Here is a 14,385-nt window from a genome sequence, read left to right on the forward strand (position 1 = left end):
ATGCTCCTTTACATCATTTAAGCCATTTAAGGAACCTATGTGCTAAATTTGGAATCTCTAGGACCTGTGGCCCATTTCTCAAACCTGAAAGTTACAAGTTACAAGCGGAAGTCTTTTTCCAACTTGTCATATTAGACATTGACTACCACTTGTAAATTGTAACTTGTAGCTTCGAGAAATGGGCCCCAAACGGTTTCGGCTGTGCGTTGATATGTCAGTCAGTCTGTCTGTCAGTCAGTGTTTTCTTAAAAATGATCTCTGTTTACAGTTTAAGGTAATTCATTTTTTTTAGTACCTACGTTATTGGTCACTGCTCACTGCCCAGTAACTGGTAATTTACTATTACAACTCTTTTGTGGTTTCCAGCTACGGAAAGAGAGCCGCACTGAAAGTCCACATAGCCGAGCAACATTTCAACATCGACATGAAAATCATGGAGTGTGACGCGTGCGGACAAAAATTCAAACATAGGAGGGGTCTAGTTATCCATATCGTAAGTTAATGTACCATATCATATCATATTCAATCAATTATGTGTTAACGTGATCTGATCTGGTTCCGGCAGAATATCAGTGCTGCTGCCTCAGGGCGTAGCGTAATACTGAGCCGGAACCCTTTTGTCTTGTTGCGACACGCACAGTATCATAACTCTCTATTGTAAAAATCTGTGTAATTTCCTAGCTGTTTGCCAATTTGCTTATTATGTATTCTAATTCTTTTTTGTAACTCATTTCTTTTGTGTATTCTGTGTGTATTGTGACAAACAAATAAACGTATATCTATCTATCTATACGTCACTACTTTGAAAAAATCTCGTATCTCACGCTGCTCCTCAAAGTTAAAACGCAGTGTCTACATATATGCATTCCATACATACTACAATTTTCTTTTCATTGACAGACCAAGATAAAAGTTTTTTTTAATAAGTGACGATATAAATCACGTTTCTTATTCAGAAACATACGGGCATTTTTAGAAATTGAGACCCCCAATTAGCGTAAGTTGTTAACAAAAATTTACTCACTGTCAATTTTGCGACGATAATTAAGCATGAAATTTCTATAAAAATATTGTTTTTGTGTTAATTACATAAACTTTAAGCGATAAAAAAAATGTGAAAAAAGTAAATTTTTAGATAGATTTTATGCTTAAAATTAACTTTTGTTAACAACTTACGCTAATGGGGTGTCCCAAATTCTGAAAATGCCCATACACTGAATAGACAGGGGCAATTCAGAGTTTGATAATAGTGTAAGGCTTTTGTATAGTTACAATGAGGAGGCACACTATTTGACCCTGTCATGTCACTGTCATTCATATGTGAGAGAGACAGAAAAAATATCATCTACACGCTCTTACGTATGAAATTCTTTATCTGTGCAACGGACTAATAAGATGGCGCCGTCTGTCATAACATAATTATGATCCTTATTACATACATACAATCACGCCTGTATCCCATGAAAGGGGTAGGCTGAGCACATGAAACTACTAAAGCTTCAGGGCCGTCTGGCATAACATAAGGGGTTATGAAAACGAAACTTTTGTGGCATTGCAGTTGACAAAAGGTTGCCAGCCTCTCGCATACACCACAATTTATCCCATAAAAAATCACGACAATACGTCGCTCCGTTTTACGAAGAACACAAACAAAAGAAACACTGGTGAAATTTATAATATTAGTACCACACGGCATGGATTATGATTTAATAATATAATTAGGATCCTTGTTGATTGCAAAAAAAAGCCTTTGAGTGCCCATCATTAAGCAGATATATCTCCAAATCAAATAAATACGAATAAATTAAATAAGAGACTCGTGTCAATTTAGAACACTCCCTTCCGTCGTGTTTTAATTTATCTCCGCTCGCTTCAAACCTTTTTTCCGCATTTGTATCTTAATGTACTATTTTGAAAAACAGATTATACCATAATATTTACATTCGCAGCAAACTATCCACGAAAAAACCAGGTCGGCCAAATGCGACTTGTGCGGCGTAGTGCTCAGCAACAGGGCTAACATGCGCGCGCACCTCCGCGCCCACGAGGACCGGCGCCCGTACAGGTGCGCCTTCAAGGGCTGCGGGAAGCGGTTCAAGGACGCGGTGAGTATCAGAAATGACGATTACTGGCCGACCGAAACATGTTTTCTGGCCGAAACAAAAGGTTCGGCCTTAGCTATAGTTTCGGCCGAAACCGAAACTTTAGAAGATTATTTAAATGCATTAAAAGGTTGCCTGTCTCGAGTGGTGGCAGTTCATGCACTGTGTCTACACATTTTACTTTGACAGTAACTCTACATACACCGTTGCCCTGACTAACCCGAAATATTTCAACAGTGTATTCCTGGCCACTATCTGAGACTATCATATACTTTTTTCTGGATATCGCCTAGTTTCAGAGTTATTACCAGTTAAAAAAAATCTTATTGTTACTCATTACAATAGGCCCCTTTTACTTTTACGGCATTGAGAGGCCCCTTTTATGCCATTATGGAGAAAAGTCTCACTATCCATATTGATGATGCTTCCAAACAGCGAGAAACTGGACTTTTGACTGGTAGAGAATGCCTTAAAGCATTAAGTCCGCCTTTTTGTACTGCAAGATTTTTTTTCTTTTGTGCAATAAAGATCAAATAAATAAATATATAAATAACCTTTCAGAAATGAGATTTTTAGAATAAAAAACGTTGACTCATTTTTTGTGCCAGTTTTATGAATAACATTTACTTTTTATGTAAAAATATATTCAAAAACAGTAAAAAAGAAAATTTTGTCCAAAAATTACAAAAGTCACATAGTATTTTTTGTTTGTTTTTACGTCAAAAGCGCGTGGTTAAAATCTTTCGGGTTATTCAAGCCCACGGTGTATACTCAATCCTCTTAGGTTATAAGTATACCGCTTTAGACTCAGTGGAGCGGAGAGCCAGGAGGAATCATCAAAACAATAATCAATTGACACAGCATTGTATTTACAGAGCGGTCGCACCAAACACGAAATAAAGCACTACCCCGAACGCCAGTTCCCGTGCAAGATTTGCGACAGACTCTTCACGCGGGAGCATCGCATGCAGAAACATCTGACCACGCACATGGCTAAGGTTAAGAAGGTCGAGTGCAATTACTGTGGAGTCCGGTAAGTTACCTTCTTTAGGCACTGATCCCACAAGACTCAAGAGCGAATAAGGCACTGGGTGCGTAGCCGGATGGCACAAACGCTAATGAAACGCTCACGAAACGCTCGGAGATATCTATCTCTATTGCTCGTGCGTATTGGCGCGACAGAGCGGCGTTTCGTTTTCGTTTCGCGTCGCAGAAACTCCATTCGGCTACGGCACCTGGTCCCACCGCGAGGTAGTACTTAAGCTATGAGCTATCGGCTATAAAAACGAACAAAAGATAAGCACACCCGTGCAAATAAAAGAGACACAACACACAGAGACACATAACTATAAACATCGCCGTGTCTGTTTTATTTACACGGGAGTGATTATATTTTGTTCGTTTTTATAGCCGATAGCTCATAGTTTACTAGCTCGCGGTGGGACCAGTGCCTAAGTTATGAACTATCGGCTATAAAAACTAACAAAGGATAGTCACTACCGTGTGAATAAAAGAGACGCGATGATAGCGCGGGCGAGTTATAGTTCGTCGCTGAGCTCTGAGCTACAAATCGCTCGCTCTCTCTTTTATTTACACGGGAGCAACTATATTTGGGTCGTTTTTATAGCCTATAGCTCATAGCTTACGCGCTTTTGGAGGGACCAGTGCCTTAATATTTGTTGCTTTTTCGTGCTACCCTTCCGGCATTAACTGTATTTGTTATTTGTCTTTATACTAAAAAATGGCGCGTTTTTTTTTCAATCAATCAAAGGATTAGGAAGGCAATCGGTTTATATATGAAGACCCACATTTTTCATATTTGCCTCCTTTTTTAGTGCCAAGATTTTGTTGACTGATTGGTTTGATCTATAATATATATCACCAGGCACAGGGATGTATACATCCTTCCCCATAAAGCTTTGGCAGCCATTTTTGCAAATGTTATTTTAAATATCGAACTTCAGTGAAAGTATGACGTTTACTTAACCCTTTGACAAACTGAGCTATTTAATAGTCCTCATGATTGGCTTACCCTTTGCGTTTGTCCCATTAGCTCAATGTGTCCCTGTCGAGACATCGTTTAAACGAAAGAGTTAACCCCTTTTACATTTAAAAAAGTTACACCTACTGTCAATGCGACAATGTCAACCCAGTCCAACATTTATATATAAGAAGTATAGGACTCTATTTTACGATAAGAAGATTGAAAATGGCATAAGATTTTTGGAGATATCCAACGGGTTAGCGCTTAGGAAATGCTAACCCTAATGAAAGGGTTTAGCTAGTAATGGCTCGCTTAATTACGAAACACCTCTTCTGAAACTCTCGAAAGGTATAACGGGCCAGTCTCTGTTGCTTGAAGTGTTAATTGTGATTAGTCGAAGTTTTTGAGTTTTTTTTTTTGCCCTGCATGTAAATCCGACGATGGGCATGAGTCCGAATCTGATATTTAAAATAAAATAAAAAAATAAAAAAATATTTATTGCCACAACTAAGAGTATTGTACAACTTAATAACTTAATACTACATTTACATTTACAGGACAGAAAAAAAAAATTAATAATAATAAACGAAAGTACATACACTTAGAAACTAGGCAATGGGTACGAGTCTCAGCATGTGCTAGTTAGACAGTTAAAGCTATCTAGCGCTGATTTTCAGACTAGCCCCTAGCTAGGTCGTCCACGATTCCAGCAACTGCCATACATTGCACTAAAGGCTACGGCGACTGTATGTGTGTGGGCAACTGAGTAATTGTATGTGTGTGTGTGTGTGTGTGTGTGTGTGTGTGTGTGTGTGTGTGTGTGTCTCTTAACTTCAAACTTGGGTAAATCCATTCTGATTTAAGGTTGAATATATAAACATACATACATACTATCACGCCTGCATCCCATAAAGGGGTAGGCAGAGCACATGAAACTACTAAAGCTTCATGGCCACTCTTGGCAAATAAGGGTTAGCATGAAAGAAAACGAAACTGTGGCATTGCAGTGACAGGTTGCCAGCCTCTCGCCAGGGACACGACACAATTTAACCCATATCCCATAGTCGCCTTCTACGACACCCACGGGAAGAAAGGGGGTGGTGAAATTCTTAACCCGTCACCACACAGGCAATAAAAAAGAACAAAAATAATATAAAAACATAATATAACTTGAAAGATAAATCAACCTTATAGCTGAATGGCTTTACCCAACTTTGAAGTTAAGCGACACATTTGTTCTTGAGACATAGGTGCTTTTTTGTTTTACAAAGAAACCTACGGATCCAAATGAAAATCTTATTTTTTGCTGCAATAAGAATACTTTTAACGCGGGCGAGAGCCCCTGCCTTATACAGAAAATTGAAGGCGATACATTTGTTCTTGAGCCATAGGGGTCTGATTCTACCCTTCGGGTCTGCAGCCACTGACGGTTTTGTGCGATTTGTTTTATAGTACATATATTTATTTATTTTCAGTTTCTACAACAAAAACTACCTAACCACCCACATAGAAAGAATGCACGGCAGAAAGAAACAAAAGTACGTTTGCGACCTGTGTGGGTTGGTGACTACCAACAAACCGAGTATAGTCATGCATCTCAAGTATGGACATGATCCGGACAAGCTTAAGGTACGCCCTGTTAGCACACCTCGGACACTGGTGATCAAATATATTGAAAGAGGCGCGTTCCTAACACAGTCTTAGCTCGTGTAGGTGAACGCGTACTATGCTTGTATGAGTGAAATATGACAGGTCGACTGTTCGTGTTTTTGGCAGGCGGTAACTGTGAGGTAACCGAGAGGGGGTGGGCGGCACTTTCAGCGGGGAGCGGGAGTGGCCATACTGTACGATAGTACTCTTTATTATACTGTGCTGTTAGGGCATATTCGCGAAAAAAGATTCAAAACCCTTTTTTTTTTTTTTTTTTTCCTACTCAGAGTCACGAGCCCTTTCGATCCTACTAGGTAAAAAAAATCGTCCCAAATTTAATTTTACCACTTTTTTGTGCAGCGGTTACAATAGAAAATTTTGGGACCATTTTTTTGTCTCTTGGTTTTTGTCCTGGCAGGCAATGAGTTATCGGCGTTAGAAGCGAACGGAAGATAGTCGCTCCCTTGTAAATAAAAGAAAGAGTTAGCGAGTTATAGTTCGCACGGCGACGAATTATATGTATTATAACTCGCTCGTTTATCATCGCGTCTCTTTTATTTACACGGGAGCGACTATCTTTCGTCCTTTTCTATCGACAATAGCTCAACGCTTACTCGCTTTAGCGGGACCGGTGCTTTATGAGACTCTGTTTTTCAGGAGATAGTATGCGACATTTGTGATCAGACATTCAAGAGCGATTTCAACCTGAAATTACATTATTGGAGACGGCATAAAGTGGACTACATTATCCCGCGAAAATATCCGCGTAAAAAGTAAGTTTTATAATAGTACAGTGAATACAGATGTAGTGCGTAAAGGGTTTCCTTCGTATTTTTCCGGAAGCGTTCGTATTTGTCATGCTAACTCAGTCAATGTCAGTACACCTTGTACTGAGACTGACTGAAATAGCATGACACGTTCGTACATTTCCGTAACAACACGAAGGCAAATTTTTCGTACTACATCTGTACAAATGTGCTAGGTTGGTCACTTGAAGCGTGGTGACTTTGAAAATTCGGTTTTGAAGTCATGTCATACTACTGTAAGTTCGAGATTTTCTATGGTAGATTGACAGGAATATTTTTTGATCTAACTAGTTACTTGAACAGTTGCAGTCGGTAAATAATGAATTATATTAATTTTATGGCCGTTTGAATACCATCAAAGTAACCCCAAATTTTCCTAAAACCACCCCGGTTGACCGTACAGTACACATGAGACGATATCTCTTCGTTCGCACGCATAAGAGAGCCGATCTGTGTAAAGACCTATGCACACGTGTTTCACACGATGCTTTTCAACACACTTGCTTGAAAAAAAAACCTATGATGTGCGTTTCAGGAAGTTGAAGAAAACTATCGAAGTGGAGGTTAAAGAGGAACCAATAGACGATAACTACGAGGTTGAAACCTATTTCACCGTCACCACCAAACTAGAGCCCGTGGATGGTAAGCTTTATTATATAAAATACTAGCTTTTACCCGCGGCTTCGCCCGCATTCATCCTCCTTGCGTTATCCCGGCATTTTGCCACGGCCTAGGGTCCGCTTTGACAACTAATCCCAAGATTTGGCGTAGGCACTAGTTTTTACTAAAGCGACTGCTATCTGACCTTCCAACCCAAAGGGTAAACTAGACCTTGTTGGAAATATTGGAATTAGTCCGGTTTCCTCACGATGTTTTCCTTCACCGCATTCGAAAATTGCGGAATGCTCCATAGAAATGTCCACCTCCCATTTTAGGAAAGTGGGGGTTAGAAAGAGACAACAAGTGGCCTATGTCACTCTACATCGTAATCTTGTCCCTCTAACTCCCAAAGTCATCAAAAATTAAGCAAAGCATGGAAAAACAGAACGACACCACACCTCTGACAATGGCGATCAAATATATGAAAGAGGCGCGTTCCTACGCACACAGTCTAAGCTTATATAGGCGAACGCGTACCATGCTTGTGTGAGTGAGATATGGCAGGTCGACTGGTCGCGTTGTTGACAGGCGGTAACTGTGAGGTAACCGAGAGCGGGTGGGCGGCACTTTCAGCGGGGAGCGGGAGCGACCATACTGTACGATAGTACTCTTTATTATACTGTGACGACACTTTGATACTGCCACTTTTAATTTCTTTTACGCCGTGTCTTGCGTGGGCGACGGTCGCGCGACCGTCGCCGTCGCGTCTCATCGCATCGTCTACTTCCATATCGATAAGGTTTGATTTCGTATGCGTCGCATCGCCGTCGCGCGACCATCGCGCGACCGTCGCGCGACCGTCGCCCACGCAAGCCACGGCGTTACTTTTGCCGGGTAGGTACCGTTTAGTTATTGTCCTACATAAAATCTAATAAATTTACAGAAGAAGAAGAAAAGCTAACCGAACCGGTTCCTGAACTAACCGAACCTGTTCCTGAACTAACGGAACCGGTTCCTGAACTAACCGAACCTGTTCCTGAACTAACCGAACCGGTTCCTGAACTAACCGAACCGGTTCCTGAACCGGAAACTCGGGTCCAACTAGAGAATAACCTAGCCAGCGATGTGTTCGAAGAATTCATCACCCCCATAATGAAGAACCGCGAAGACAGGAAACCCGTATGTGAGTACCGATCCGCTATCCCTTTTAAAGGGTTTACAAATAAATAAATATTATAGGACATTCTTACACATATTGACTGAGTCCCACGGCAAATAAAAAAGAAAAAATCAATGAAGGTACCTTTTTCCCATTTTTAATTTAAAAGAGTGGAAGGGTCAGTTGGAAGTGGAAGACCTCGGCAAACTTTTCTCGACCAAATCGGGGAAATATTGAAAAAATCCTAGGTCAGAAGTACTCGAAAACTCTATGAGAAACGTTATGAAAGTTGTTTGTAGCAAATGGAAATCCGTGATCTCTGCCTACCCCTCTGGGAAACAGGCGTGATTGTATGTATGTATGGATGTATGTAAACGGAGCCTGCTATCCCTTTTAAAGGGTTTTGTATGGGTTTCCTAATGTTAAATTCATCAAACTCTTTGCCTTTTCAATAAGTTTCACTTCTTCCGCGCGGAGGGACTCTGTTTTTTAGAGAGTAAGAATTACAGATGTAGTGCAAAAAGGGTTTCCTTCGGAAACGTTCGTATTTGTCATGCTAGTTCAGTCAATGTCAGTACATCTTGTATTGACCCTGACTGAAATAGCATGATACGTTCGTACGTTTCTGTAACAATACGAAGGCAAATCTTTTTGCACTACATTTAATATATTTTTTTTTAGATACTCGACAAGCTTTCGTCGACAAAAGATCGGAGATGCGAATAAGAAAGAAAATCGATCGACTAATGAAGCAAAGAATCAAAAATGAAATAGAGAGAGCTAAACAACTACGTAAGAAGCGTGAGGAAAGAGCGAGAAAGCTGGCCAGCAGGAAACTGGAGAGAACGAGACGGAAATACAACAGGCTGATACAGAACGCCATCAAAAACTCTATGAAGAAAGGTAACTTGTACTTAAGAGGACTCATTTCATTAGGCACTGGTTCTACCAAAAGCTAGTAAGCGATGAGCTAGCGGCGATAGAAATGAACTAAAGATAGTCGCTCCTGTGCAAAGAGGATCGTATTATAAATAAATAAATATCGGGGACACCTTACACAGATCAACTTAGCCCCAAACTAAGCAAAGCTTGTACTATGGGTGCTAAGCGACGATATACATACTTAAATAGATAATAATACATACTTATATACATAGAAAACATCCATGACTCAGGAACAAATATCTGTGCTCATCACACAAATAAATGCCCTTACAGGGATTCGAACCCAGGGCCGCGGCGTAGCAGGCAGAGTCACTACCGACTGAGCCAGACCGATCGTCGTTATGAGTTTTACTGTCAAAATAAAATGTGTAATCACAGTGCATCGGCACAATCTTAAAAATGTTGAACCTCTGTTTTGACAATTTGGCCCATATTGTTCGCATGATATGTGTTAAAATGTCAAATATTAATATTGGCGCCATCTAGCCGAGCGTTCCCCAAAAGGTGTAATGCCGTCTAGGCCACAGTACCTTTTTCTCTATGGCTTCGAGGTACGTTTTTTTCTGAGACCTTATCCGTCTATACGGAGTTACATATGTCTTTGCTCCTGTGTAAATATAACCTAACCACAAAATTAAAATTTAAAAAAAACCCCCGACCGCGACATAGTAGACCGATTTTCATGAAACATGGCTAAGAACACTCCCGACTTACTCAGCTTTCAGCCAAAAAAAAAACGAAATCCAAATCGGTTCATTTAACCAAAAAAAAACGAAATCCAAATCCAGAACGACAGTCGTTTTTGCGTCGGGGGTTAAAAAGAAACGTGATGATGGCGCGAGCGAGTTATAGTTCGTCGCCGAGCGATGAACTAAACTGCTCGCTCTTTCTTTTATTTACACGGGAGCGACTAGCTTCTGTTCGTTTTTATCGGCGATAGCTCATCGCTTGCTCGCGTTTGTGTCGGTGCCTAAAGGTAATTCAATTCATGACATTCACCCCTAGCTTATTTTTGTTTCGGAATTTTCAGATAAAGTAAAAATAAAACACGGCGCTATATCTGCACAAGAACAGCAGCCAGATTCTCTCTTAGAAGCAAACTTTTTCATAAAGCAAACCATAGATAACAGAGATCGTGTTGTCGATGAACCACTCGATATAGAAAAGCGGCGAAAAGATATATACGAAATTATGAGACGGAATAATTCTCTGGTACATGAAAATAACGGAATAAATGATGAAGAAGAAATGGTTAATATGGAAGGAAATGAAATAAACCATAACGAAGATGTAGATATTGATGAGCAGAGTATAAATAATAATGATACTGGAACAGATGCGGTAGAAAAAGATATTACGAGAAAATCTGGCAGAAATAGGAAATTGAATCCCAAGTATTTTGATGATGAATCATGCGAAGACAAACGAGAAAAGATAGATATTAAAAAAGTGGAAAATAAAAATAGGAAGTTAAAATTCAATACTCATCAGTGCTACGTTTGTTTTAAGGTAAGAATATACGTTATTCTTTACTCGTTTCGTTATCCCGGCATTTCGACAAAGCTCATGAGACCATGGGGTTCGCAACGGGGGTTGGCAGTTAATCCCAGGATGTGGCAAAGTGGCTAGTTTTACGGAAGTGACGCTGCCTAGAAGGGCCTAGTGTCCCCTTCGAACTTCAAACCCAGAGGGCAAACTTGGTCCCATTGGGATTAATCTGGTCCATTTGTTTTGCTGTTCGGGCTCTGTGAAAAAATGCTTGGATAACGCTAGAAAGCAGATTTAACCATTCCTTATTTGTTTTTGTAAATTAACCCTGGTGATTAAAAAGTTTCCTCACGATTTTATTTTACAGTTGTACGAAACCAAAGAAGAACTTTTGGACCATTGCAAAGAGCACTTCAATCTTTGCGAGATGCAGACCATAAAGAAATGTCCACTCTGCGACTACTCAACCAATCTCAACATCACCAGGCACTTGAAACTCAAACACAACGTCAAAATAGACGTCCGGTACGGCACCTTCAAAGAACAGGAGAACGGAAACAAATACTACTACGAAGTCAACGATGACAGAATTAAACAACTAGAAATAATACCCAGTTTAAAGAGACTTAATAGAAGAGAATACTGCAAAATTGATAAAAGAAATAGAGAAAAGAAGAACAAGGAAGTATTGAAGAGCAAACTTGTTAAGAAAGGTAAGGAATGGATAGTTATGAAGGAGAAAATAAAGATTAATTATAAAGACTGTCTGTTACCTAACATTGATAAAGTTGAAAGTATAAATGTTAAAGGTAGTTATGTTGATAGATTGAAAGAACTATATAAAGTAGCGAAGAAAAATGGTAAAACAATGGTGTTCCCTTGCGACTCTTGTGACAAAATTTGTCAAACACTAGCCGCATTGAAACTACATAGTAGGAAACATGAAGCACATCCAAAACCTTTTAAGAAAAAAGTTTGGAAACATAAACTTGAAGGAAAAAATGTTAAAAAAGTAAATAGAGTAGCAAATATTGATAACCGTATGGCGCAACCACAACCGGTAGCAAACAAACATAGATGTGACAAAGAACTTATAGAATTCTACGAGCAAAATATAAAAGGTAGCGATGTGGAATTCTGGCAGTTCCTAAAAATATATAACAAAATGGAACGTGAAAATGTTAATGATTTTGAAGATTTGCAAAAAACCACACAGTTCGGATTGCATTTTAATGAACCGGTTGATAATAGTGAACCCAAAGATTTGAATGGTGATTTAAGAGAAGAAAATAGTATTAATAATAGGAACCAAACTGTCAAAAAGAAAGTTAATAATAAAGTAAAAAATGCCTTTACGAGAGTAGTAAGATTAAGCAAACGAGAAGCGAAGCAAAGGGAAGAAGCTAGGAGAAGGTTGAGGGAGAAAATAAATTTTAACAGCTAAATTAGTAGACAAATTATTAGGAGAGTTTAATATATCCAGTTAGGTCATAAAATTTTTAGGCATTTGTGTATTCTTGAAACTTAAAAAATCATGGGGGTATTTTCAGAAATTGGGACCCCTCAATTAGCGTAAGTTGTTAACAAAAATTAACTCACTGTCAGTTTTGTGACGGTAATTAAGCATGAAATTTAATATTGTTTTTGTGTTAATTACACAAACTTTAAGCGATAATCTACATTCAGGATGTGAAAAAATAATTTTTTAGACTGATTGGTTAATTGTCTTCACAAAACTGACAGCGAGTGAATTTTTGTTAACAAAGTTTGCTAACCCAAAATTAGTGACAGTTATTAACAGAAAGTTAACTCGCAATATTGTTTTTGTGTTAATTAAATAAACAATAAGCGATAATCTACATTTAAAACGTGAAAAAGTTGATTTTTAGACAGATTAAACAATATTACCTATAAAGCCTGACCATCAGAAATATATGACTACTGTCAGGAGGGCGCTATTCTTCTGATGTATGGCGTGACAGTTCAGTTTAGTATGATGAAAATAGTTGTAATGAAATTCCGCAAGATGGTGCGTACTTCTGATCAGGCTTTACAATTAGTTGGCTCGTATGAGTAGCTGTTATGCAAGCAAGTTAAATTTAAATGCATGTGTGAGCATTTCTTTTTTTTGCCACTTTTATGAAATGTGATATTTTTGAAAAACATTATGCTATTTCTACTCAGAATCACTAGCTTGTTCAATCCTAGTAGTTAAAAAAATTGTCCCATACGATTTTTTCCTATTTTGTTACCATTTTCCGTACATGTTGTATGGGGTAACAAAAGAGGAAAGTAACAAAAATGTATGGAAATCCTGGGACACTTTTCGTCTCCCAGTGAGATTGAAAGTACTCGTAATTCTGAGTACAATTGACCTAAAATTCTCAAAAAAAAATCATAATAAAAATAATTACAAAAAAAAATAAGAAGTGCTCGTGTATTCCCGGCTAAGTTGTCGTTAACTGTCACTAATTCTGGGTCCCAATTTTCTGAAAATGCCCGTATGCCCGTAAATGAGGCGAAGTAAGCCCCGCAACTCTTTTCAATTCTTTCGGAAACCGCATGGCAGGCCGATAGTCCACTATCATATATTATGTTTGTCTTTGATGTATGATCATAGGCAACATGCCGTCCTTTTTCTTCACGTTGGAGAAAAACCGGCCAAGAGCGTGTCGGGCCACGCTCAGTGTAGGGTTCCGTAGTTTTCCGTATTTTTCTCAAAAACTACTGAACCTATAAAGTTCAAAACATTTTTCCTAGAAAGTCTGTATAAAGTTCTACTTTTGTAATATTTTTCATATTTTTTAAACATATGGTTCAAAAGTTAGAGGGGGGGGACGCACTTTTTTTTCCTTTAGGAGCGATTATTTCCGAAAATATTAATATTATCAAAAAACGATCTTAGTAAACCCTTATTCATTTTTAAATACCTATCCAACAATATATCACACGTTGGGGTTGGAATAAAAAAAAATTCAGCCCCCACTTTACATGTAGGGGGGGTACCCTAATGAAACATTTTTTTCCATTTTTTATTTTTGCACTTTGTTGGCGTGATTGATATACATATTGGTACCAAATTTCAGCTGTCTAGTGCTAACGGTTACTGAGATTATCCGCGGACGGACGGACGGACGGACGGACGGACGGACGGACAGACAGACATGGCGAAACTATAAGGGTTCCTAGTTGACTACGGAACCCTAAAAAGGGAGGCATACATACCTATGATCATATTTGTATAATAAACATTGATAGTGATTATCGGCCTTAGGCCTGTGTGGACGCTGGGTATAGCGGGGCGGGGTGGCCCTTGTGCACTATGTAGCGTGGACTCAGGACACTTATGAGCTTCCATTGCTTGATAAGCACGCTGCACGCCCAATATAAGCGGACACTTAAAGTTATTGTCAAATGGGCCATTTTTTTCAAAGCATTTTTTAGCCACTCCACTTTTTTTGTAACACGGGTATTTTTTACTCTTTCGATCCTGATAGGAGAAAAAAAAGGTCCCAAGATTTCCATACATTTTTTTCGAACCTTCCATTCCGTTACCGACATACAAAATGCATGAAAAAATGGTAACGGAACGGGGAAAAACCTTGGGACACTTTTTTTCTCCTATTATAATTGAAAGAGCTCGCGATTCTG

The 14,385-nt window shown here is 39.0% G+C and overlaps 1 protein-coding gene across 1 annotated transcript in view; it reads left to right on the top strand.

Moving 5' to 3' along the window:
* LOC125239408 overlaps positions 1–12,947 on the top strand; it is a 28,304-nt gene extending 15,357 nt beyond the window's left edge. Inside the window, exons 7-16 of the mRNA XM_048146979.1 lie at positions 367–493; positions 1,950–2,105; positions 2,978–3,135; positions 5,562–5,715; positions 6,394–6,509; positions 7,078–7,184; positions 8,086–8,325; positions 8,983–9,204; positions 10,277–10,755; positions 11,102–12,947. Of these exons, the coding sequence (XP_048002936.1) occupies positions 367–493; positions 1,950–2,105; positions 2,978–3,135; positions 5,562–5,715; positions 6,394–6,509; positions 7,078–7,184; positions 8,086–8,325; positions 8,983–9,204; positions 10,277–10,755; positions 11,102–12,178 (2,836 nt within the window). The 3' untranslated portion in view covers positions 12,179–12,947. The remainder of the gene's footprint in view (positions 1–366; positions 494–1,949; positions 2,106–2,977; positions 3,136–5,561; positions 5,716–6,393; positions 6,510–7,077; positions 7,185–8,085; positions 8,326–8,982; positions 9,205–10,276; positions 10,756–11,101) is intronic.
* The last annotated feature ends 1,438 nt before the right edge of the window (positions 12,948–14,385 follow it).

The sequence above is a fragment of the Leguminivora glycinivorella genome, chromosome 25 (assembly GCF_023078275.1).
Source record: "Leguminivora glycinivorella isolate SPB_JAAS2020 chromosome 25, LegGlyc_1.1, whole genome shotgun sequence".
In the NCBI taxonomy this organism is placed as follows: Eukaryota; Metazoa; Arthropoda; class Insecta; order Lepidoptera; family Tortricidae; genus Leguminivora; species Leguminivora glycinivorella.